General features: G+C 50.4%; 3 protein-coding genes across 3 annotated transcripts in view; 1 reads left to right on the top strand and 2 right to left on the bottom strand.

Moving 5' to 3' along the window:
- The window catches only part of LOC140680876 (uncharacterized), a 570,776-nt gene that overhangs the window by 213,159 nt on the left and 330,877 nt on the right, over positions 1-26,740 (bottom strand). The gene's annotated exons all lie outside the window — the stretch shown is intronic.
- Positions 1-26,740, top strand: part of LOC140680884 (uncharacterized) — a 421,560-nt gene that overhangs the window by 340,368 nt on the left and 54,452 nt on the right. The window lies entirely within an intron of this gene.
- Positions 19,728-20,660, bottom strand: LOC140680899 (olfactory receptor 14C36-like). The gene has a single exon (XM_072919803.1). It carries the CDS (start codon positions 20,658-20,660, stop codon positions 19,728-19,730), a length of 933 nt encoding a protein of 310 aa, XP_072775904.1.

The raw sequence follows: 26,740 nt of genomic DNA, 5'->3' as shown, positions 1-26,740 counted from the left end.
GACCTGTGGCTCCCAGTCACCCCCAGTATGGTCCCACTCACTTCCAGTTACACTCAGTGTGATCCCAGTATCATCCTGGTCACTCCCTGTGTGATCCCAGCATGATCCCAGCATGTTCCCAGGTGTTTCCATTCACCCCTATAATAGTTCAAGGCACTCCCAGTATGGTTCCAGTCCTTCCCAGTATGATCCCAGTATGAACCCAGTCACTCTCATTATGGAACCATTTGCCCCCAGTAAGGTCCCAGTCACTCCAAGTCACCCAGTATGATTCCAGTCACTCCCAGTATGATTCCAGTCACTCCCAGATAGTCCCAGTATTATTGCAGTAACTTCCTTTATGGTTCCTCTGTGATCCCAGTCACTCCTGGTTAATGCAGCCTGGGGTCCCAGGGGTCCATCTGACCCCCGGGCTGCCGCTGCCGTGGGTGTCCGGATAGCGCTGCGCTGTCAGGCTCAGCCTGTCTGGGTCCCTCGGCTCAGCTCCCAGCCACAGGCAACTTAGCGAGCACCTCTGGGGTGATTTCAGCTCTCTGAGTTCAGTTCTCAGTGATTTCACTCTGTGCTCACAAGTGCCTCTGGCAGACACACAGGGATAGAGAGAGGAAAAGGCTGTATGTGGTTCCACAGCGATGTCCTTTATTGCCAGCTCCTCTGAAGGGATGCAGTGACAGTTCTTCTGCTGAACTGGGTAGAAATGGGTGTTTATATGGGGTACTGGGGTGTTGGAAATTGTCCAGTTGCCAGAGTTGAGAAGAATACACCAATAGCCTTACAGAGAGATAAGAAGGGTCTGAATGCAGAAGAGGGGCTTCTTTGGTCCAGTCACCGTGACTTAGGCATTTCTTATCTTAGGTGAGTGACCGCCAGGGAGGCCTTGCAGGGCCTCTGACTGCTGCAGTGGCACTACAGAACCACAGGGAACTGTGGGTCAGTTGTGACAATGTGGGTCCAAGGACACCACGGTGACACTACAGAACCACAGGGAACCAAGGGTCCATGGTGACCTTGTGCAGCCGCAGTGTCACAGAGGAGCCGCTGTGACACAGCGAGGGCACACGGAGCCCAGGGGCCATTGTGACACATCAGGGCTTTGTGGAACCACGAAGCCATTGTGATATTGCAAGGCCTCATGGAAGCACGGGGCCATTGTGGCACTGCAGAAGCAAGGGGAACATTGTGACACTCCAGGGCCTGATGGAGCCAAGGAGACCATTGTGACACTGTGGGGTCCATGGAACCAAGGGAACATGGAACAGGTCTGGCTGGCTGGGCCTCCTGGGGACCACCTGACCACCTTGGCATGTTGAGGGCTGCTTCTCATCTGCCCCTGAAGCACTGGGGATCTGGGCTTTCCTTCCTATGAGAGAGAACTGTCCTTCTCCTCCAGGGAACCAGGGCCAAAACTGGGATTTCTTCTCCAAATTTCCTTATGTAAAAGGATTGTTCCCAGATGAAATCTGCCAGGAGAGACAGGTCTGGCTGCCTTGACCACCCAAGGGTCACCTCTTATCTGCCTTTGAAACACTGGGACCGTGTGCTTTTCTTTCTTATGAGAAAAAAACCCATCTATCTTGACCAGGCACCCATGGCCAAAACTGAGGATCTGCCTCCAGAATTCCCTATATCCAAGGATAGCTCCCAGACAGAAGCTGCCAGGACTGACAAGTCTGTTTGGCCTTGGCTTCCTGAGGGCTGGCATTCATGTGCCTCTGAAACACTGGGGCTCTGTTCTTTTCTTCCTAATGTAAATAATTCTTCCTATCCAGGAACCCACAGACAAAAGTGAGATTCCACCTCCAAAATGCCCTGTGTCCAAGGATAGCCCCTAGACGAAAGGTGTCAGGAGAGACAGGTCTGGCTGGCTTGGCCTAAGGGTGCCCACCTCTCATCTTCTTCCAGGACACTTGGACTTGCACTTCTCTTTCCTGTAGGAAAAAATCATTCATCCTGTCATGGCCAAAACTGGGATTCCACCTCCAAAACTCCCTACATCCGAGGATTAATGCTTTGAGAAATGTTTTTTGTTGATTTAATGACCTATTAAACCTTTTCCCAAAGTTTCTCTTATCTTCTATGTTGCCAGAAAGGATGTTTTATTGTTTTGAGTACCTGAGAATCTCTTGTTGGTATTTCTCCAGTGCATCCAACTCAGAGGACACAAACAATTGTAATTCCTTTTAAATGTCCCATTGAGAGAGTTTTTTAGGGGATGGGGGTCAGGGCTTGTGTGTCCTGCTTGGCACAGCCCAGGCAGGGCTTTCACAGCCCCATCCCACACTCCATTTCCCAGCTGGAGCCGCTGGTGCCTCTGAGTTCTGCTGCCCCAGCCCCAGGGACGCTCTCCTTGTCTGCCCATTCCCCCAGGGTCTCTGGGCAGGGATGGCCTCAGTGGGGGCTGCTGACATCCTCAGCAACTTGGAGGCTGCTGCTGAATTTTACTGCTCCAAAGTCTTCTTCAGCCTTCAGCTCCTCAGTGCAGGAATTCAGTGCCCCAGGGCTCATTAACATTCAGAATATCTTAACAAGCCAAGCCCTGGGAATCACTTAAGTTTTCAAATCTCTTGTGGTTGATTACACTATATTTAAAAGGACAGTGAGAAAAGATTTCTTCAGGTCCTGTTTAGGTTTTTTTTACTCCTAATAAATTGATGTGTGAAATCTCCAATTGACACTGAATCCAAGTGCCTCCTCATGCAGTTGGAATAGATATGAAAATCAAGACCCTTTGTGGCTGACAATCCATCAGACTCTGTCCCTACCCCCACCCCACCATGCAGAGCTTTGTGACAGAGCAGGACCTCGTGTCATGATGGGTCCATTGTGACACTGCAGGGCCCCATGGAACCAAGGGGCCAGTGGTGCTCCTCAGAGACTTGTGGAATGAAGGAAACATGTTTGACACCGTGGTGGCCCTTGGGCACAAGAGGCCATTGTGACACTGTGGGACCAAGGAGAGCATTGCTGCCCTGCCGGGCCTCATGGAACCAAGGATCCACTGTGACACTGCAGGGCCTTGGGGACCACGGTGACATTGTGACACTGCAGGGCCCAAGGATCCAAGGGACTTTGTGACACCAAGGGGTCCCATGGAACCAAAGGGACATTGTGACACTGGGAGGCCTCATGGAATCATGGAGACCATTGGGACACTCTGGGGCCTCATGGAACCCTGGTGACACCAAGTTGTCTGGGAGGGCCTGGTGTAACCAAAGGGACATTGTGACACTGAGGGGCCCCTTGGAACCATGGACATCTTTGCAGATGACACCAAGCTGGATGTGAGTGTGGATCTGCTGGAGGGTAGGAAGGCTCTGCACAGGGACTGGACAGGCTGGATCCAGGGCCCAAACCCAACAAGGTGAGGTTTAACAAGTCCAAGTGCCGGGTCCTGCACTTTGGCCACAACAACCCCTGCAGTGCTACAGGCTGGGGACAGAGTGGCTGGACAGCGGCCAGGCAGAAAGGGACCTGCAGGGACTGATGGACAGCAGGCTGGACATGAGCCAGCCGTGTGCCCAGGTGGCCAAGAAGGCCAATGGCTCCTGGCCTGGATCAGGAATGGTGTGGCCAGCAGGAGCAGGGTAGTGATTCTTCCCCTGTGCTGGGCACTGGGCAGCACCTCGAGTGCTGTGTCCAGTTCTGGGCACCCAATTTAGGAAGGACATGGAGGAGCTGGAGCATGTCCAGAGAAGGGCAACAAGGCTGGTGAGGGGTCTGGAGCACAAATCCTCTGAGGAGTGGCTGAGGGAGCTGGGGTTGTTTATCCAGGAGAAGAGGAGGCTCAGGGGAGACAAGGCAGTGTCAGGGCACAGGTTGGACTTGATGATCTCCAAGGTATTTTTCACTCTTGCTGACTCTGTGATTCTCTGAAACCACCCTTGGAGCAGTTGCAGGAGGAGCCCTGGGCCTCCTCTTCAGAAGCTCCAGCAGCCCAGGTCCCTCAGCTTCTCCTCACAGCCCCAAAGCCCATCCTGTCAGTCCTGCAGAGCCTCTGCAGCTCCTCCTCACTGCCCAGAACAGGGAGCCCCACAGCCAGACACAGCAGCCCAGATGTGCCCCCTGGCTTGGCGTGCCTCTGGCAAGGGAGCAGCAGGGAGAACTGCAGGAGCCTGTAGGCAATTCCTGCAGCACTTGTGGTGAGACAGAGTGAAAATTTAACAGGGTAGAAATCCATTTAGATTTATGTGAAATGTGTACTTTGAGCTTGCTAAATATGCTGTTTAGTCTGGTGACTGCAGCCCTAGCAAAACTACCCCAGGTAAGGAAAGGAAAGCAAATTTCCACACTAAAAGATACGAGATAAGAAAGACTCCTTGGACCTTGAAACAGACAGGGCACAGTGACCCAGGAGTTCTTTCTGTACTTTCTGACAAAAACTGAGTACAAGTGTAACTAGCTGTAAGTGTAATGTTAAATCAGCGTAATGAATATGCATTAACCTATTGTGAAATGCTATGCATATGGAAATTAGTGCGGGTAATAGAGAAGGATCAAGAGTTCTCGGAGGGAGGCATGTGTATTAAAGGGCAATGAGTCCAGATAGGTGTCCACAGCGCTGTGAATAAACATACCCATTCCCTACAAATCTTAAAGGGAATTGTAGGGTTTGATTTTTCATCCGTGTTTCAGTTTGATGTATCAATGACATCCTTCTCCATAGCTTTACCAGAGGATTTCAGCCCCAACATCAAGGCATCTCCTCATCCCTGCCATCTGGAACTCAACTTCCTCTTCACTGACCTCGGTGTCTTCATGTAGCTGCTCTGTGTGTCTGCCCTGTGTCCTTTTCTCTCACTGCAGGGAGGATGGCAGCACTGGCAGAGTCAATATCTGCCCGGGGCTGCAGATGGTTCCGTGAGCCCGGCCGGGCTCGGTCCTTGCGGCCGGAGCTGTTTTCCCATGGAGGTTTCTGCAGCGGCTGCGCTGGGGCTGTGTCAGGCTGGGCCGCGCTGGGGCAGGGCCAGGATCTCAGCAGCCAGGCCAGAGCCCAGCAGCAGCACGGCCGGGGCCGATGGCTTCTCCTCCCCTGCCCGCTGGCTGCGGGCGAAGCCCAAGGGCGGCAGAGCCTTGGCCGAGCCGGCCCGGCCCGGGGCTGCTCCTGGGGCCCGGCGGATCCCGGCTGGGCCCGGGCTGGCGGCGGGGCAGGGCTCGGCAGCGGCCAGATGTCAGCACCCGCAGCCACGGCCCGGCCTCGGCCCCGCGGCCTCCCCTGCCCTGCCCGGCAGCCGATGGGGCCTGGCGGCTCCCTGGGAAGGGGCCCGGCCCCACGGCAGGAGCCGCCCGGCCCCACGGCCGAGACAGGGCTGGGCCGGCCTTGGCACCTCTTTGGGGCCAGAGGGGAGAGAGACCCAGCCAGGCTTTCTCATCTTCACCTTGGGTCTGCACAGAGGCGTCTGCAGTTTGCTTAGTGGTTTAACAGACTGTCAGTTCTCGAAGCTATTTACTGATTGTTTTTTTTGTCAGACACGGAGGAAACTGCTAGCAGCTTCTCTCAGGACATCACTTCTGTGGTGCAAAACCACCACAGCAGCACAGAGCACAGAGCTCCTTTGTCCATATGTAGTGGTCATTTGCCCGAGGCCTCAAAACCCCTCCTTGGGAAATCTCTGGGCCCTCTCCAAGGTGTTTTCAAATGAAAACATTCAGCTCATAGTCTAAGAAAATCACCAGAGGACAGGGCCAGCGTGACCTGTCTGTCCTGGCTACTTTTGTCTGGGAGCAATCCGTGGATATATGGAAATTTAGAGGCCAAACTCTAATTTTGGCCATGGGCCCTGGACATGAAAGCCGGTTCTTTTCCACGGGAATGAAGGAAGAGAGTGCCAGTGTTTCCTGGAGGGATGAGACGTGACCACCAGAGGCCAACCAGAGCAGCCAGATTTTCTTCTGATACCTTTGCATATAGGAATTTTTTAGGGAGAATTCCAGTTTTGGCAATGAGCATCTGAAAAGAGGAAAAGTTCTTTTCCATAGAAAGGAAAGCACGGAGCCCCATTGCTCCAGGAGTTGGTGAGAAGCAGCCCTTGGCCTCCTAACATCAGCCAGACCTGTCAGGTGGCCCCTGGCAGGCCAAGCCAGCCAGACCTGTTCCATGTTCCCTTGGTTCCATGGGTCCCCACAGTGTCCCAATGGTCCCTTGCTTCCAGGAGGCCCTGAGGTGTCACAATGCCCCCTTGGTGACACCAGGCCCTGAAGGGTCCCAATGGTCTCCATGGTTCCATCAGGCCCCACAGAGTCATAATGGTCTCTGGGTCCATGAAGCCCCGCGGTGTCACCACGGCCCCTTGGTTCCATGGGCTCCAGTGGTGCCACAATGATCCCCTTGGTTCCATGAGGTGCCCACAGTGTCACAGTGATCTCCATGGGAAGGAAAGAACCGAGCCCCAGTGTGGCAGGGGCAGCCACCAGAGGCCAAGGCCAGCCAGACTTGATGGTACTGGCAGATTTTGTCTTGGAGCAACCGTTGGATATAGGGAATTTTAGAGGTGGAATCCCAATTTCAGACATGGACATTCAGAGGAGCAGGATGATTCTTTCCATAGGAAGCAATGGACATAACACCAGTGTTTGAGGGGCAGATGAAAGGTAGTCATTAGAGGCTGAGGCCAGCCAGACCTCTCTGTCCTGGTAGCTTTTGTCTGAAAGCAACCCTTGGATATAGGGAATTTGGAGGTGGAATCCCATTTTTGGCCATTTTTGCATAGATAAGAATGACGGTTCTTTTCCATAGGAAGGAAAGCACCGAGACCAAGTGTTTCAAAGGCAGATGAGAGGCAGCCCCCATGGGTCCAAGGGCAGCCAGACCTGTCTGTCCTGGCTGATTTCACTTGGGAGCAATCCTTGCATGTACAGAGTTTTGGAGGTGGAATCGCGGTTTTAACCATGGGTGCCTGGACAGAAATTCTTTCCATTAGGAAGGAAAGCACAGAGCCCCAGTGTTTCAGAGGCACATGAGTGCCAGCCTTCAGGAGGCCAAGGCCAGCCAGATTGTGTTTCCTGGCATGAGTTTTCTGGGAGCTATCCTTGGATATAGGGAATTCTGGAGGCAGATCCCCAATTTTTGTCATGGGTGCCTAGTTGAAGTGGATGTTTTTTCCCCATAATAAAGAAAAGCCCATGGTCGCAGTATTTGAAAGGCAGATGAGAGGTGGCCCTTGGGTGGCCAAGGCAGCCAGATCTGTCTCAGACCTGGCAGATTTCATCTGGGAACAATCTTCGTATATAAGGAAATTTGAAGGAATCCAAATTTCGGCCCTGGTTCCCTGGAGGAGAAGAACAGTTCTCTCCCATGGGAAGGAAAGCCCAGAGCCCCAGGGCTTCAGGGGAGATGAGAAGCAGCCCTCGACATGCCAAGGTCACCCGGACCTGTCAGGTGGTCCCCAGGAGGCCCAGCCAGCCAGACCTGTTCCATGTTCCCTTGGTTCCGTGGACCCCACAGTGTCACAATGGTCTCCTTGGCTCCATGAGGCCCTGGAGTGTCACAATGTTCCCCTTGCTTCTGCAGTGCCACAATGGCCCCGTGCTTCCATGAGGCCTTGCAGTGTCACAATGGCTTCAAGGTTCCACAAAGCCCTGATGTGTCACAATGGCCCCTGGGCTCCGTGTGCCCTCGCTGTGTCACAGCGGCTCCTCTGTGACACTGCAGCTGTACAAGGTCACCATGGACCCTTGGTTCCCTGTGGTTTTGTAGTGCCACCGTGGTGTCCTTGGACCCACATTGTCACAACTGACCCACGGTTCCATGAGGTTCTGCAGTGTCACTGTAGCAGTCAGAGGCCCTGCAAGGCCTCCCTGGCGGTCACTCACCTAAGATAAGAAATGCCTAAGTCACGGTGACTGGACCAAAGAAGCCCCTCTTCTGCATTCAGACCCTTCTTACCTCTCTGTAAGGGTATTGGTCGTATTCTCAACTCTGGCAATTGGACAATTTCCAACACCCCAGTACCCCATATAAACACCCATTTCTATCCAGTTTGGCAGAAGAACTGTCACTGCATCCCTTCAGAGGAGCTGGCAATAAAGGACATCGCTGTGGAACCACATACAGCCTTTTCCTCTCTCTATCCCTGTGTGTCTGCCAGAGGCACTTGTGAGCTCTGAGCGAAATCACTGAAAACTGAAATCACAGAGCTGAAATCACTCCAGAGGTGCTCACTAAGTTGCCTGTGGCTGGGAGCTGAGCCGAGGGACCCAGACAGGCTGAGCCTGACAGCGCAGCGCTATCCGGACACCCACGGCAGCGGCAGCCCGGGGGTCAGATGGACCCCTGGGACCCCGGGCAGCATTAACCAGGAGTGACTGGGATCACAGAGGAACCATAAAGGAAGTTACTGCAATAATACTGGGACTATCTGGGAGTGACTGGAATCATACTGGGAGTGACTGGAATCATACTGGGTGACTTGGAGTGACTGGGACCTTACTGGGGGCAAATGGTACTGTAATGAGGGTGACTGGGTTCATACTGGGATCATACTGGGAAGGACTGCAACCATACTGGGAGTGCCTGGAACTATTATAGGGGTGAATGGGAACACCTGGGAACATGCTGGGATCATGCTGGGATCACGCAGGGAGTGACCGGGATGATATTGGGATCACACTGAGTGTAACTGGAAGTGACTGGGACCATACTGGGGGTGACTGGGAGCCACAGGGTCCCATGCTGGGAGTGGCCTGGGGGGAGCTGGGGGAACTGGCCCAGCTGGGGCTCAGGGTTGTTCTCCCCCGGGGCTGCACAAGGTCCTGCTGCCACCCCTGGCCCCACAGAGCTGAGGGACAGGGGACAGCTGAGGGACAGAAGACAGGGACAGGGGACAGGGGACAGTTGACATGGACAGGGTACAGCTGAGGTGTTATGAACGAGCACAATAGGCTTTCCAATCTAATTAATAAGATTTATTAATGGTAGGAAACGAAAGCAAATCAGCGCTGGGCGGCAGTCATTCCAACTACCGCGCTTCGTCCCCCGTTCCCCCCCAACTTATTGGGTCTTCTCTTCCGGATGTGTGACGTTCTGGTGTCTTTTCTGCGCAGGTGCACTCTGTTGCTAGGTGGTCGTTTTCTGCCTCTTGGTGGTCATGGGATGAAGGCCAGTAGTCTTCCTCAAGGTTGTCCCTGTGATCTGGGAATCCTCTCAAAACAAGAAATGTTATCTCTAGGCACGTTTACTTGCATTCCACAAGAGTACATGTTTTGCTAAGTCTGTAACGGAACTGTCCTTGAAAGATACTCGCTTAGGTGCTTAGGTGCCTAGCAACATCAACTCCCTAAATCAGTTTCAACTCCCTAAAACAGTTTGTAACGGAATTGTCCTTGAGAGATACCCACTGGAATGCCTGGCAAAATGAGAACATATTCAGACAAGTGAAAACTCTAAGTAAAAATTATATTTTATGGATGTAAAAACTCTATATTATGAACAAAAAGGCCTTATTTTCCTAACAATATCCCCCCTTTTTATTTTAAACCTCTTTTTGTTCACTAAAGCGCTCTAATTCCCTTTTGCTCAATTCTAAATAATCTTCAGTTTCTACTCCGCTAAGTGGCTCGTACTTTGATCTTACCATCATTAAATGCGCAGCTTCTAACCTATTCTTCACTATTGTAATAAGCTTGTTAAGAATACATGGCCCAAAAGTAAGTACTAGAATTAGTAAAATTACTGGTCCTGCAAGGGTGGATAATAGAGTGGTTAGCCAGGGAGAATAGGTGAGCCAGGATTCATACCAACTCTGCTGGGATTCTCTTTCCCTTTTTCGTTGTTCTATTTGTTTGCGTAATTCAGCCATCGTGTCTTTTACAATACCTGTGTGATCTACATAAGTGCAGCATTCTTCTTGCAAAGCAACACACAGTCCCCCTTGCTGTAAGAACAACAAATCTAATCCCCTTCGGTTTTGGAGGACTACCTCAGAAAGGGATTTTACTGATTTAACTAGTTCACTTGTGGCTTTATCTATTCTACTCAGATCTTCATCTACAGATGTGCGCAGAGCTTTCATACCCTGGTTTTGACTTACTAAGGAAGCAACCCCTGTTCCTACTCCCGCTCCTCCTAAGCTGAGCAAAATTGCTACCGTTAGTGCTGTAAGTGGTTCCCTTTTAGCCAGGTAGTGTTCAGGGGTCATCTGATGTTCTAGTACGTATTCTTTTGGATGGTATACGATTCTGGGGATTATTAGAACTTGAATGCAGAAGTCTGAATTATTAAAGGCTTTTACCGATAGGCAGGGTGTAACTCCAAGTTGTTGACATACCCATTTAGTATTGACTGCTGGCATAAGCCAATCAGAAGGCTTGTCTGTTCTGCTAATGCTCATTGTTGTGTTGCAGAGGTGTCGCATATCTGCTGGAACTTTCCCTACACACCTTCCTTGTCCACTAACCTGGGACAGTGTAATGCCTGAAACACTATCTCCTCCCTTTCTCCAGAGACACTCCTTTGGATTTGTACCATTTATTTCTCTTGCCTCAGATGTAATCCCAATAGCTTCATAAAAGGGTGGATTTATCATATAGCAAAGCCAACATCCCTTGGTTAGGTTAGGATAAGTATGATTCAAAACTCCAAAAGTAGCTTGCATAATTTTCCATAAGGTTGTATACTTCTGCACTAATATCTGAGGTTCTTGATCAATTTTGTTTGATTTTATAACATTATCTCTGGTTTTATTACTCTCCTTTAAGTCATTGCTTATTACTGGATTTGGGCCTATAGGACTAGGGTCATGTGGAGCTACCTCCTTTTTTATTTGTATCAGATTCCCTGGATCATGTCCTTCTATCCAATGCCTAACCCCCCATGTTTTGCCTATTAACCAACCAGAATCACTTGGTTGAGTGACATTTAGGTAAAGAAAGGTGCAGTTCCCAAGTAAGTTTTTCCCAGTCCAAGGCCACTCTCGTGGTTGTTTACACCCTGCTGGTCCATGCCCTACCTTTAAATATTTGTCTAATCCTCCACCCGGAGCCCACGCTGATGCTATTGTTTCACAGCCCCAATAGGCGCAGTAATAATGTCTAGGGTAATTACAGTATTGCTTCCCTGGGTTCGAAGCAGGGCACATATAGAAGCTTGTTAAATTTAACAGCTGCCCGCATTTTAAACTTCGAGTTAGATCACAAATCCCAATCTTAAAGCTCGGTGCTCCGGGTCCCGTTATTGTCTGTAAAATATGACGGGTATCGTGATCCTCCCATCTGCTTAAGGTCCATTTAAAGGGTTCATGTATATTAACTGTGGCACTCTGAAGGGGAAGCCATACAAACATAAAAACCCATAGGATTGAGTGATACGCACTGCAGGGGAGGATGTTATTTATCATGCTCAGTTTTACATTCCCATTTTCCCTCTTTCCGTTGTTACCATTTTCATACCCATGATGATTTACGTTCTTTTTCAAGGTTTGGGAGGGCCCCTCATCCCCACTACCTACCTCTCTGTCTCGCCTGTCAACTTGGTTGCTACAAGTTACAGGGTAAGCCATCTTCTCGACAGCAGAGATATTCTTCAGGGGTGGGATTGTTCCCTCTCTCCCACTTTGACCTCCGGGAGTTCCAGTTTTTCGCATTCAACTGTGGGGTGTCGCACCTGAGCCTTTTGACTAATTTGCGACACTTGACCTGGACTATATCCGTGAGGAATGGACCCAGGGGTTCATTGGAATGGTAACAGTGGAATTCAGGGTTTATTCCTTTTACGAAAATCTCCCACCACTCAGGGGATCCTTTAATCAATTCCCGAGTGGCAACCTTGTAATTTAGTACTTCAGATGTCAATTTGCGCTGCTCCAGCCAGCAGCGTTGACATACACTTTTTGGAGCTCTCCCCTTTCTGCAGTGAGCCCACCACAATCCTTTACAGATTTTGCAGGAAAAACGGGCAAAAGGGTAACAATGACAATCTAACCAGCTACACTTTACTCTAATACTTTGATGTTCAGCATGGCCCTCCCCTTCCCAAGGTTTCTGCTCTTTTTCAAGTCGGATGAACCGATAAAAGGGCTGCTGGGCTGAATCCTCTAGACGTTTACAGTATCCTGGGGGTTTTGTTTCTCCCACCAGTTGTACTTGCAGTCCCCAGTTATCTCCAACCCAAATGTCCTTAGAGTTGATAGTGTTCATGAAAATTATTTGTAAGTCCTTTTTACTGTTAACTTTAAATCCCCTGGCTTCCCGTCAATTTTCCAGCTCGTTTCCCTGGAAGCTGTATGGAATTGAGTTGGATCCACCGGCCCCTTTATTCTGCTAGCATGAGTCCATCCCTTCTCTGCTGTGCGGACTGCGGAGTCAGTGGTGATTAAAACCAGATATGGTCCGTCCCACTTTGGGGTGATTGAATCTTCCTTCCAGCTTCGGATGAGGACCCAGTCGCCGGGTTGTACCTGGTGTAACATAAGATCTAGGGGTGGTCTTTGGGCCCACATCCCCTTTTCCCATAACTGTTTTTTATATTTCATTAAAGTGGTTAAATATTTATTAATACTTTGATCAGTAATGTTAGGATTAGTTTGAACTTTTTCTAGGGAATAGGACATCCCATACAACATTTCAAATGGGGACAGTCCTATATCAGCTCGTGGCTGAGTTCGAACATTTAATAATGCCAACGGCAGACATTTTATCCAGGATAGTTTAGTTTCTAGTACTAATTTGGTGAGTTGTTTCTTAATTTCTCCATTCATTCTTTCTACCCTCCCCGAACTCTGTGGATGCCAGGGAGTATGTTGTTCCCATCTTATGCCCAGAGCTTCTGCTAGCATCTGTGTTATTTTTGAAGTAAAATGGGGGCCTTTATCAGAGTCTATCGTCTCTGGGACCCCATATCTAGGTATTACTTCTTCCAGCAAGGCTTTTGTTACTGTCCGAGCTGTCTCCCTGGCAGTGGGGATTGCTTCCACATAATGTGTTAAATGATCCACTATAACCAAAAGATATTTCAGTCTCCCTACCTTGGGGAGCTCAGTAAAGTCTACTTGCAGATTTGAAAAGGGCTTCTTTGCCACTGGCCTCCCACCCAGGGGCAGTTTCCTTAGATTTTTTCTGTTTACCCGTAGACAGGTTGGACAACTCCTAGTAATCCCTTTCGCTAAGTCATGTAGGCCCACCGTCATGTAATGGGTGGCAAAGTGATCCACCAGTCCTTGAGCGCCCCAATGCGTTCTCTGGTGTAATTTACTGAGCATCCGCTGAGCTATGGCTCTAGGTAGAACTTCCCTCCCATCCTTTAACAGCCATTTCCCCGATTTCTCTTTTATTCCTAATTTTGTAAGCTTCTCCTGTTCTTCTATTGTAAATATCAGCTTATCCTGGGTAGTCGACTCAGGGTCTTTTGGGGTATCCACAAGGTCTTTCCTAACTCCCTCACTTAAAGTTAGTGTTTTAATAATTGCAGCTTTCTTTGCCTCATAATCTGCCGCATTGTTACCCCTACTCCGGTAATCCATTCCCCGTTGATGCCCTTTTAAATGGACCACCGCTATCCTTGTAGGGCCTCTCAAAGCCCTCAGGAGGGCTACTATTAGTTTCTGATGTATTAAGTCCCTTCCCTGTGAGTTCACGAGGCCCCTTTCTTCCCATAATTTCCCAAAAGTGTGTACCACCCCGTACCCATATTTAGAATCTGTATAGATGGTCCCCTCTTTTCCTTCTAATAGCTCCAAGGCTCTTAGGATAGTGTATATCTCGCAGGCTTGGGCTGACCATGTTTTGTCTAGGGCTCCAGATTCGATTACTTCTAGGTCAGGCCCCCCCACTATGGCATATCCTGATCTTCTTTGACCCTCGACTACTCTGGATGATCCATCAACAAACAATTTCTCTCCAGTTTCTAATTCCTCTTCTTCTAGGTCAGGTCTAATTTTAGTTTGTTCTTCTATAGTGATTACACAGTCGTGCATCAGTGCTTCAGTTTCGGGCTCTCCGAAAAGGAAGGAGGCTGGATTTTGCAGAGTGGTGGTTTCTAAGGTAAAATTAGGGGTTTCTAATAAAATCCCTTCATATTTCAGGAGCCTGGCATCAGATATCCATTTATCTGCTTTCTGTTGCATCACACTCCGTATGTTATGTGGAGTTAATACTTTTAAAGTAGCATTAAAAGTGATTTTCCGTGACTCTTCTACTAGTGCTGCACACCCTGCAATTATTTGCATACAGCTAGGCCATCCCCTACTCACGGGGTCTAAGATTTTAGATAGATAGGCAATAGGTTTCTTTTTCCCTGCCCAATCCTGAGTAAGTACCCCGTACGTTACCCCATCTGTGGTATTAACGAATAAAAAGAAGGGTCTTTTTAGGTCCGGGAGGCTCAAGACTGGAGCGTGGACTAAAGTCTCTTTTAATTCTTGAAATTTAGATCTTTCTTCTTCTGTCCACTTAAGGTGACCATCCTGGGTAAGTTTGTGATATAAAAATCTTGCTTTCCCACTATAGTTTTCAATCCACTGTCTACAATATCCCGTAAGTCCTAATACTTGACGAATTTGTCGTTTATTTTGTGGTAGAGGGAGAGACAGAATTGCTTGCACCCGGTCTGGGTCAATCCTCTTTTCTCCCTTTTTCAAATAATGTCCCAGGTATTTAACTTCCTCTTCTACAAATTGTAACTTCGCTTTGGAGACTTTTAACCCCTTTGATCCTAAGTAATTTAATAACTTGATACTCTCCTCCCGGACTTTGTCTTCTTCGTTCCCTGCTATTAACAAGTCATCCACATATTGAATTAGTTTCACTTCTGAGGCTGTCTTATAATCTTGTAAAACTTGTTCTAGGGCTTGCCCGAATAAATTGGGGGATTCCGTAAACCCTTGGGGTAACACAGTCCACCGAAGTTGCTGCCGCCTTCCTGTATTGGGGTCTTCCCACTCGAAGGCAAAATAATCTCGACTAGACTCGTCTAGAGGGCAAGCCCAAAAAGCATCTTTCAGATCTATAACACTATACCACTCGTTCTCAGGTCCTAGTTTGCTTAAAAGAGTATAGGGGTTTGCCACCACTGGGAACCGAGCTACGGTTCTCTTATTGATTTCCCTAAGGTCATGCACCAATCGGTAGGATCCATCTGCCTTTTTTACTGGGAGGATCGGGGTGTTAAAAGGCGACATACATGGTTCTAGCAGTCCTTTGTTTAACAGCCTTTCAACTTCAGGTTTTAACCCTTTCCTCCCTTCTAGTGAAATTGGATACTGTTTTATTCTTACCGGGACCTCGGGATTCCTGATTTTTACTGTGAATGGGGTTATATTTAATTTGCCCACGGTCCCTGGATTATACCATACTTCAGGGTTTATTTTCTCTTCGTCTTCTAAACGGAGGGAGCAGAGTCTAATCTTTAACTCTTTCTCTACGACTTCAATTTGAATTCCTAATTCAACAATCAAGTCTCTCCCTAACAAATTGTAGTCCGCCTCAGGAACTAATAGGAAATCACCCACCCCCATTTTAGTTCCCGATTCTACCATCACCCCTTTAATAATTTGTACTTCAAATGGTTCCCCCTTAGCCCCTATTACCGTGGCTGTCTGTTTCGATAAATTACAGCCCTGAGGCAGAAATTGAATAGTAGATCTTTCTGCCCCCGTGTCGACCAAGAAATTTATTTCCTGGCCCTGGGGACCCACCTTCAATTTTATGAAGGGCTCTTTTTGATGTTTCCCGGTCCCCATAAAGTAGAACCCCTGACTCCCCTATTCGATTTTGAACTCCTCCTCGTCCTTAAGCCTCCTTCTGCACTCCTTTTTGAAATGTCCCTTCTTACCACAATAATAACACACCCTTTCTCCTACCTTTCCCTTGTCACCCTCCCTATTCCGAGTGACTCTCTTCTGTCCTTCCTCCGCTCGCCTGCTTTCCCTCACCGCAGCAACCATCATTTTCACCTGCCTCTTCTGACTTTCATCCTCTCTTCGGACATAAACCTTCTGTGCCTCTCGCAATAATTCTGCTAAACCCCTGTCCTGCCAATCATCCATTTTCTGTATCTTTCTCCTAATATCATCCCAGGACTTAGAGACAAACTGGACTTTAAGAATTGCCTGTCCCATTGGGTCATTCGGGTTTAACCCCGAGTACAGCTGAAAACTTTTCCTTAACCTCTCTAACCATTCAGTGGGGGTTTCATCCTTCTTTTGTCTGTCATTAAATGCTTTATTTATATTCTGGCCCCTAGGAACGGACTCTTTTATGCCATCAATTAATATGGTCCGAAAGTCCCGCATGTTAGCTCTATGGGCCGGATCCTGGTTATTCCAATTGGGATTCTCGAGAGGCCATTTGGTATCGGCCCGCTGCTGGGCATGTGCAGGTTGAGCATCCCAGACCCGCATTCCAGCAGTTCTTATCATGTTCTTTTCCTCAACCGTGAATAAAATGTTAAGTATAGATTGTAATTCCTCCCAAGTATATATATTAGGACCTAAAAATTGATCCACCCGCTCTGCCACGCCCAGGGGGTCTTCTAACAAATTTCCCATCTCCTTCTTAAAGTCTCTAACATCCCCTGAACTCAAGGGCACCGAAATGAACCCAATCCCCGGCTATGGTCCCCCCATAGGCATTTCCCTTAAAGGAAATAGTTTGCCTTGCGTCTTACTTCGGGTAAGGGGACCACGCGAGCCTGAGGGTTGATCAGAGTCTGAGTCTGATTCTTCCTCATCCGATTGTGGAGGAGGAGGGGGTGCATTCGGCGCAGGGGGAATGTAGGGCGGGGGTGCAATAATTACTTCTTCGCTCGCCCCTTCTTTTTCTTTCCCCCTGAAACCCCCGAGAGTTTGAACACGAGCACCTCCGGTTTTTCTGTCCAGACTTGGGCATAGGCACTCTCCTCAGGGTTAGGAGGTTGTTTAGTGTTTATCCAACCATTTAACAGTTGCTTTACCCAGTCCTCTGAGGACCCAAAGATGGGCCAAAAAACACCTTTAGAAATCTCTTGTCCTCCCCATACTTCTATGCAATAGTGTATCATCTTTGCTTTATCCTTCCCAGGTGCTCCTGGAAAGTGCTCCCAATTTGTCAGCATAAACCCTAAGGGACTATCCTTAGGAATTGGGGGAAGTTTTACCCCCACCGGGGAGGGGGATTTACTCTTACTCCTCCCCTGCCCCATGTCCTCCGGAGTACCTTCAATCACTCACGACAGCACAATCGCTTCCCCTGGTTCGTGGCCCAGGCCCTCGCGAGCTCTGGAAAACGCACTACTAAGGGTCCACACTCGCTTGGAGAATCCGGCTGCCGGTTCTCCTCTCATTCACACACACACTCGCCGTACTCCGGGATCCCGAACCCCGCCCGGACGGGTCCCTCTATACTTACGCGTCCTGCGTCTTCGTCCGGACTTTGTGCACAAAATTTAAGGGGTACCCTGGGCCCGCTTCCCTTTTTTGCTTTCGCTTTCTAGGCTTTTAGGTTCGTCGGTCGGGATGAGGGTAGAAACCCCGGTCTGAGTCCGCTCAAAGGAGCGGAATCGTGGCGCCCCTCTCAGAGAGAGGTTCCCCAGATCCCCGATCCGAGTCACGGCACCAAATTGTTAAGAACGAGCACAATAGGCTTTCCAATCCAATTAAAAAGATTTATTAATGGTAGGAAACGAAAGCAAATCAGCGCTGGGCGGCAGTTATTCCAACTACCGCACCTTCGTCCCCCGTTCCCCCCCAACTTATTGGGTCTTCTCTTCCGGATGTGTGACGTTCTGGTGTCTTTTCTGCGCAGGTGCACCCTGTTGCTAGGTGGTCGTTTTCTGCCCCTTGGTGGTCGTGGGATGAAGGCCAGTAGTCTTCCTCAAGGTTGTCCCTGTGATCTGGGAATCCTCTCAAAACAAGAAATGTTTTCTCTAGGCACGTTTACTTGCATTCCACAAGAGTACATGTTTTGCTAAGTCTGTAACGGAACTGTCCTTGAAAGATGTTCGCTTAGGTGCTTAGGTGCCTAGCAACATCAACTCCCTAAATCAGTTTCAACTCCCTAAAACAGTTTGTAATGGAATTGTCCTTGAGAGATACCCACCGGAATGCCTGGCAAAATGAGAACATATTCAGACAAGTGAAAACTCTAAGTAAAAATTCTATTTTATGGATGTAAAAACTCTATATTATGAACAAAAAGGCCTTATTTTCCTAACAAGGGCACAGGTTGGACTTGATGATTTCCAAGGTCTTTTCCAACCTTGCTGATTCTGGGATTCTCTGAATCCACCCTTGGAGCAGTTGCAGGAGGAGCCCTGGGCCTCCTCTTCAGAAGCTCCAGCAGCCCAGGTCCCTCAGCTTCTCCTCACAGCCCCAAAGCCCATCCTGTCAGTCCTGCAGAGCCTCTGCAGCTCCTCCTCACTGCCCAGAACAGGGAGCCCCACAGCCAGACACAGCAGCCCAGATGTGCCCCCTGGCCTGGGGTGCCTCTGGCAAGGGAGCAGCACCAGGCACTGCAGGAGCCTGCAGACAATTCCTGCAGCACTTGTGGGATGATCCTGCTCCCCAAGGGACATTCCCATGGTGCCAAGTCAGGAACTGCAATGGGGAGTGGGGCCAGAGAGGAAAGGGCAAACAGGGATGGGCTGTGTGCAGGGGAGGGAACAGGGCTGGGCAAGGGAAAGAAATTTGTAACAGGGAAGAGTAAAGAAAGCAAATGTGAAGCCGAGGAAATGCTCAGGGCAGTTTGGGGGTGGCTGCCAGGCAGCCCTGGCTCTGAGCAGCAGCGTCTGCAGTGGGACAGGAAAGTCCCAGCTGATGGGAACAAACTTTCTGGCTGACTGCAGAGGCCAGGACAAAGCTGAGTGGTTTCCCTGGCGTCCCCCAGCCCTTCCTGGCCCCAGGGGCTGATGGCATTTGTGCTGCCTCAGGTTCATGTCCCCACAGCAGCAGCATGGGGGTGCTCCCGCCTGCTGTGTGCAATGCAAACAGGGGCTGCTGAGCACCTCTGTGACCTGGGGGAGAGGCCAGGGCTGCAGAGGGGGGATGTTGTTGGCAGCTCCATGAGGACGCTCTGGGACGCTGCCCTGGGCTGTGCAGCGCACTGGGGATGGATCAGCCCCTGCTCTGCTGCTCCTTCCCGTCTCCCCCAGGGCCCTTGCAGAGCACCAGCCGTGCTGTTTGCCCCCAGCCTGCCCACGGCCAGCCTGGGGCTGCTCACGGGGGTTTTCTGTGCTGAGCATTGGCCTGGCCGTGTTCTTGAGAGAGCCTGGGCAAGGAGCCTGGATCCCCCAGGCCCTGGCCTGAGGCGTCAGCGCTGCCCCAGCAGTGCCCATGGCCTGTCCCTGCTGCAGCCCCGGCACTGCCACCCCCAGGACTGTGCCCAGCCCCGAGAGCACTCAGGCCCTGCAGCAACACCAGGGCCACCAGGGCAGCGGGGCAGGGCCACGGGAGCAGCACTGGCAGCACCAAGTGCTGCTGCTCCTGGGCACAGCTGCTGTGCCAGCACTGATCTGCCCCAGCTCTGCACACAGACATTGCTGCTGCAGCTCCAGAGAAGGCAACAAAAGGGCATCTCTGCAGAAAACTTTGCTGGGACATCCTTTAGTTCCTTTAAAGCCACTGAGAGTGCAGCCCCTCATTGACACAGTCTGTAGCCGCAGGGAAGGTGGAGTGAAACAAAGTGAGAAATGGCACAAGCAATGACATTTTGTGAGGACAATATTAAATGTGTATTACAAAGAAAAAGAACCTCCAAAATGAAACCAAAAAGAAGTATCAAAGATGATGTTTATTGCAAGTGATTTGCAGAAATTGGCCAGCAGTTTAATGTTTCCAAAACCATCCAGTCATCAGTCTCCACACTGCAGCCTTGAGCTCCTGGTTCCTCAGGCTGTAGATGAGGGGGTTCAGGGCTGGAGGCACCACCGAGTACAGAACTGACAGGGCCAGATCCAGGGAAGGGGAGGACATCGAGGGGGGCTTCAGGTAGGCAAATATTACAGTGCTGACAAACAGGGAGACCACAACCAGGTGAGGGAGGCAGGTGGAAAATGCTTTGTGCCGTCCCTGCTCAGAGGGGATCCTCAGCACAGCCCTGAAGATCTGCACATAGGAGAAAACAATGAATACAAAACAGCCAAGTCCTAAACAGGCAGTAACTGCAATGAGCCCAAGTTCCCTGTGATAGGATTTGGAGCAAGAGAGCTTGAGGATCTGTGGGATTTCACAGAAGAACTGGCCCAGGGCATTGCCATGGCACAGGGGCAGGGAAAATGTACTGGCTGTGTGCATGAGAGCATTGAGAAAGGCACTGGCCCAGGCAGCTGCTGCCATGTGGGCACAAGCTCTGCTGCCCAGGAGGGTCCCATAGTGCAGGGGTTTGCAGATGGACACGTAGCGGTCGTAGCACATGATGGTCAGGAGATAGAGCTCTGCTGAGATGAAGATGACAAAGAAAAAGAGCTGAGCAGTACATCCTGTGTAGGAGATGGTGCTGGTGTCCCAGAGGGAATTGTGCATGGCTTTGGGGACAGTGGTGCAGATGGAGCCCAGGTCGCTGAGGGCCAGGTTGAGCAGGAAGAAGAACATGGGCGTGTGCAGGTGGTGGCCGCAGGCTACGGCGCTGATGATGAGGCCGTTGCCCAGGAGGGCAGCCAGGGAGATGCCCAGGAAGAGGCAGAAGTGCAGGAGCTGCAGCTGCCGCGTGTCTGCCAGTGCCAGCAGGAGGAAGTGGCTGATGGAGCTGCTGTTGGACATTTGCTGTGGCTGCACAAGGGCACCTGTTCATGGAGAAAGGACAGTGAAGAATTAGAGGAGATACCTGTAACCAAAATAAAAGCCATTTCCCATACACCTTCCTGTGGAATGCACATGGACAGCCTTTTGTGTTCAAGAGTTCTAGGGTTTTCTCTTTAAGCTCCCCCCATGTCTCTCCTGCTATTCTTGACTCTCCTCAGATAAAATAGAACAAGTTCTGTGAAGCTAAGTGATGAGAGGAGAGTGAGGGGTCTGTCATTCTGACCTGTTCAGAGTTTCTCTGGGCTTTAACCTTTCTCAGGTGGAGGATGATCAGCTTCTCAGACTTTCCCTAAAATGTCACCAGGTACTGCTGAGACAGATGGATCCACCACTGCCCAGCTCCACATTTGGAGCCAAGGACTCACGTTGCTCATTTCACCAACCCAGCAGCGTTTTCAGTGTCAGAACACCTCTGCATTTCCCCATGAATCCTATAACTCAGAGATGCTCTAGGACAGGTTTGCACCCTGCATTGAAGCTCTCAGCTTAGACTGAAATCTCTGGGAGACTTCCAAGTGTCCTTCTGATGGCACTGGATGAAGGGAGATGCAGCTCCTTCCCTGGCTGCACTGCCAGCATTGCCCAGAGCCGGGCACTGGGGACAGCTGTGTCACCCTGAGCCAGCTGTGCCCCCTGCCAGAGCCCCCAGTGCCGGGCAGCTGCTCCCAGCCCTGTGCTCTGCAGAGGGAACTGGGCCCGGGGCTGCAGAGCTGCCCCACGGCTCTGCTGCAGCTCTGCCTGCACAGGAGGGGCTGCACGCCTTGGAGCCCCGGCCCTGAGGGCAGAGGCTTGGCTGGGGGACAGGAGGGAGGGGGCTTGTGCAGAGGGAGGGGCTGCACTGGAGGGGCTCCTCTGGCCATCTCTAAACTCTCCCTGCCAGAGCATTTCTGGGTTTTGTTTTCTCTCCTTCTCTGATCTTCTCTCTGCTTCCTGGAGATTTTCCTCCTGCAGGTGTTTCCCTGTGCCTGATCTCTCCGGGCCAGCACTCCCAGACCCCAAATCTCTGTGCACTCTCCTTGGCCTGACAGAACCCTGCCTGTTTGCTGGGCACTGGCTGGGGGCAGGTTCTGTTTGCAGCTTGCAGCAAGGACAGCTCAGACTGAGCCTGATGGCTCCAGCAAAGCTGATGCTGCTGCTGTCCATGGGCAGAGTGGCTGAAAGCACATGAGGGATCTCCTGTGAACCTATTGATCACTAAAATAACAGTTTGGATATCTCATGCACTTGTCAAAATTCATAAACCACCATTAATATTTACCCCCTTCCCTGTCACTCTCCAATAATAGGAAACTGAATAAAAAGTCTTAATAAATTTCCTCCTTTTTGTCAAAATCGTTGTCTTGGAAAAATTCTATGACTGATCAGAACCTCTCAGCATCTCAGAGCTTTATGAGCATTTCACCTGCCCAGTACCAGAAATACTCAGAGTTGTACTCACAGGGTCTGTGGGCATTGGGATGTTCCAGCTTTAGGAGATCTCTCCAGGAGCTGCAGCTGCATTGTCCTGCAGCCAGAGGTTCCTGTGCCAAGGGCTGGCAGTGATTCTGCCCCAGGCACTTCTCAGCCCCTTCCCAGCCCTGACTGATTGAAGCTCTCTGTGCCTCTGTGCTGTGCCCAGGCTGGCTGCAGGCAGTGCCCCAGCCCTGCTGGGCTGGGAGAAGAGCTGCTCAGCAAGAGAAATGTGCTTTTGAAGCTCTGCTTGGTTACCAGGATCACCCTCTGTGCCAGGAGCCCGGCCCAGCTCAGCAGCACAGACACAGCACAAGGACTTTAATGACCCTCTGGGGCTTTGTGCTCAGGCCCTGAACATCAGGCCCTGAGAGGGAGCTGCACAAACCCCTCCAGAACTCCAAGTCACAATCCAATTCCAAAGTTTCTTGGACTTTTAATGGGTCCCACTGAGGGACACAACTGAGAAAGTGTCCCCAGGCCCCAGGCAGAGCAGAGAACTGGAGGCACTGATGACAGGTGGGGACAAAGAGAAGCCAAGTCTTGGTGCCCTGGGGCACAGCAGGGTCTGTGCCACCAAGGGCTGTGAGGAGACACCTTGTCCTGAGGCCCTGGGGCCTCCTGGCACAGCCCCAGCCAGGCTGGGCACTGTCACCCCCTGGTCCTGCCCTCAGCATCCCCCCCTAGCCCACATCCCAGTGGCCTCAAGGATCTGCTGGAAGGAGTCCCTGGGGAGCCTTGGTCAGGAATGGCCCTGGGGGCTCCTTCATGCTCCCAGGGACAGCAGGTTCTTCAAAGGACTTTGGGCTTCGCTTTTGCCTTGGAGTCTCTGAGAGCTTTGTGCAATCCTGGCCTCCAATTATCTGATGTAATTAGTCCCTGGAGAGGCTTTGTCAGGAACAACACTCAGTGGGGCTCATTAATGCTTCAAGGTACTTCAGTTCTTTTAAGGTACTTGGTGTTTCCCTTTTAAACCAGACTCTGTGTGAGGTTTGTGCAATCATGGCCCCAATTATCTGCTTTAATGAGTCCCTTGAGAGCTTTGTACTGACACTCAGTGGGGCTCATTAATGCTTTAAGATACTCAAAGTTTTTAAGGTACTTTGGATTCTCCTTTCCACACTGAGTGTATCTGAGAGGTTTTTGTGCCATCCTGGCCTCCAATTCTCTCCTCCAAGGAGTCTATGAGGAGCCTGTGTTGGGGATGGACCTTGGTGGGTCCCATTAACACCTCGAGACACTTTTGGTGTTTTCTCTTGACTTTGACTCCTGGAAAGGTTTGTGCAATCTCCTCTCAGGCCCTGAGGTTCCAGGGCTCAGCTCCAAATGCACCTCAGGGCTCATTAGGATCAAGCAAGTCCTGACAAACCATGGCTCTGCCTTGATTTCCCTCTGCTCTAATGCATTTCTCTACTTGTTTTGGTTCACCAGTTTGAGATTTCTTGGCCAATGCACCAATTAGTGTGGTGGGTTCAGTGCTGGCTAGTTACCAGTGCACTCACTAGAATATGCTTACTCATTTCCTGCTCTGAGATAGGATTAGGAGCAAGTCAAAGTAGGTTCAGAACTTCAAAATAAAAGTTTAAACTTTTAAAGAAAAGTTTATTAACTGTAACTAAATGAAAGAGTAATAAGAATCAGAACAAAACTTTCAAAACACTTCCCCTCTCCATACAACCTGACAATGTAAAGACACCACAGCTAACATTTTCTGTCAGTTTGCTTCGGGAGGGAAGTTCCTCTTGATAATGTTATGGAGACTGCTCCACAAGAATACAGTTATCTCATGGCTTTTCATTTCCACAAATAGCAGCTGCCCAGAAAAATCTGTAACTGTCAAATCCCTCCCATATTTTCACAGCAATTCCCAAAACTGTATTTATAGCCCATGTTAACTTAAGGGATATTAGTTTAAAGATGAGCTTTTTAGTGGCAAAGTTCTCTTCATCTATTTCTGAAATCATCTTAATCTGTGGGAACAGAGGTCTTCTTCTCTCCCTGAGGGCACAGGGTCTCATCAGTCTTTCTTTTCAAACTTCTCATGGGATCACAGCTATTGCAATATTTGCTTGCTTTAACATGGAGGTCTTTGCTGAACAAGTCATCTCCCCATTCTTTTCAAAGTGTTATAGGGAAAAAGAGAATCTGATGTATCAATGACATCCTTCTCCATAGCTTTACCAGAGGATTTCAGCCCCAAGATCAAGGCATCTCCTCATCCCTCCCATCTGGGACTCAACTTCCTCTTCACTGACCTCGGTGTCTTCACGTTGCTCCTCTGTGTGTCTGCCCTGTGTCATTTTCTCTCACTGGAGGGAGGATGGCAGCACTGGCAGAGTCAATATCTGCCCGGGGCTGCAGATGGTTCCGTGAGCCCGGCCGGGCTCGGTCCTTGCGGCCGGAGCTGTTTTCCCATGGAGGTTTCTGCAGCGGCTGCGCTGGGGCTGTGTCAGGCTGGGCCGCGCTGGGGCAGGGCCAGGATCTCAGCAGCCAGGCCAGAAGGCTGAGATGGGGCTGGGCCGGCCTTGGCACCTCTTTGGGGCCAGAGGGGAGAGAGACCCAGCCAGGCTTTCTCATCTTCAACTTGGGTCTGCACTGAGGCGTCTGCAGTTTCCTTAGTGGTTTAACAGATTGTCAGCTCTCAAAGGTAATTACTGATTGTTTTTTTGTCAGACACAGAGGAAACTGCTAGCAGCTTCTCTCAGGACATCACTTCTGTGATGTAAAACCACCACAGCAGCACAGAGCACAGAGCTCCTTTGTCCATATGTAGTGGTCATGTGCCCGAGGCCTCAAAATCCCACCTTGGGAGATATCTGGGCCCTGTCCAAGGTGTTTTCAAATGAAAACATTCAGCTCAGAGTCTAAGAAAATCACTAGAGCAAAGGGCCAGCCTGACCTGTTTGTCCTGGCTACTTTTGCCTGGGAGCAATCGTTGGATACATGGAAATTTAGAGGCCAAACTCTAATTTTGGCCATGGGCCCTGGACATGAAGGCTGGTTCTTTTCCACAGGAATGAAGGAACAGTGTGCCAGTGTTTCCTGGGGGGATGAGAGGTGACTACCAGAGGCCAACCAGAGCTGCCAGATTTTGCTCAGAGAGATACCCTCGCATATAGGAATTTTTTAGGGAGAATACCAGTTTTGGAAATGAGCATCTGAAAAGTGGGACAGTTCTTTTCCATAGCAAGGAAGGCATGGAGCCCCAGTGCTCCAGCAGCTGATGAGAGGCAGCCCTTGGCATTCGAACATCAGCCAGACCTGTCAGGTGGCCCCTGGGAGGCCAAGCCAGCCAGACCTGTTCCATGTTCCCTTGGTTCCATGGGTCCCCTCAGTGTCCCAATGGTCCCTTGCTTCCAGGAGGCCCTGAGGTGTCACAATGCCCCCTTGGTGACACCAGGCCCTGAAGGGTCCCAATGGTCTCCATGGTTCCATCAGGCCCCACAGAGTCATAATGGTCTCTGGGTCCATGAAGCCCCGCGGTGTCACCACGGCCCCTTGGTTCCATGGGCTCCAGTGGTGCCACAATGATCCCCTTGGTTCCATGAGGTGCCCACAGTGTCACAGTGATCTCCATGGGAAGGAAAGAACCGAGCTTCAGTGTGGCAGGGGGCAGCCAGGGTTGATGGTACTGGCAGATTTTGTCTGGGAGCAACCGTTGGATATAGGGAATTTTAGAGGTGGAATCCCACTTTCAGACATGGACACCCGGAGTTGAATGATGGTTTTTTTTCCAAAGGAAGGAAAGCACAGAACACCGGTGTTTGAGGGGCAGATGAAAGGCTGCCATCAGAGGTCTACGCCAACCAGACCTCTTTGCCCTGGTAGCTTTTGTCTGAAAACAACCTTTGGATATAGAGAATTTGGGAGGTGGAACCCCAATTTTGGCTATTTCTGTGTAGATAAGAAGGAGAGTTCTTTTCCATAGGAAGGAAAGCACAGAGACCATGTGTTTCAAAGGCAGAAGAAGAAAGAGGTGGTTCCTGGAAGGCTCAGCCAACCAGACCTGTTCTTCCTGGCATGTTTTGTAATGGAGGAATTTTTGGATACATGGAATTTGGGAGGAGGAATCTCAGTTTTGACCACGGTCACCTTGAGAAGGACAACTATTTACATTGGTGATCAAGCCCCAGTGTTTCAAAAGCAGATGAGATGCATCTCTCAAGAGGCCAAGGGCAGCCAGACCTGTCTTTCACTTGGGAGCATTCCTTGGATGTATGGAGTTTTGGAGGAGGAATCCCAATTTTGGCCATAGGCCCCTGGAGAAGAAGGACAGTTCTCTCCCATAGGAAGGAAAGCCCAGAGCCCCAGGGCTTCAGGGGCAGATGAGAAGCAGCCCTCGACATGCCAAGGTGGTCAGGTGGTCCCCAGGAGGCCCAGCCAGCCAGACCTGTTCCATGGTCCCTTGGTTCCATGGGACCCCACAGTGTCACAATGGTCTCCTTGGTTCCATCAGGCCCTGGAGTGTCACAATGTTCCCCTTGCTTCTGCAGTGCCACAATGGCCCCGTGCTTCCATGAGGCCTTGCAGTGTCACAATGGCTTCGTGGTTCCACAGAGCCCTGATGTGTCACAATGGCCCCTGGGCTC

The sequence above is a fragment of the Taeniopygia guttata genome, chromosome 30 (assembly GCF_048771995.1).
Source record: "Taeniopygia guttata chromosome 30, bTaeGut7.mat, whole genome shotgun sequence".
Classification (NCBI taxonomy): Eukaryota; Metazoa; Chordata; class Aves; order Passeriformes; family Estrildidae; genus Taeniopygia; species Taeniopygia guttata.
The sequence above is the reverse complement of the archived record's forward strand: the minus strand, read 5'-3'. Positions and strand labels throughout refer to the sequence as shown.

Coding starts and splice junctions, on each gene's coding strand:
- LOC140680899 (XM_072919803.1), bottom strand. CDS start 20,660: ATGTCCAACAGCAGCTCCATCAGCCACTTCCTCCTGCTGGCACTGGCA.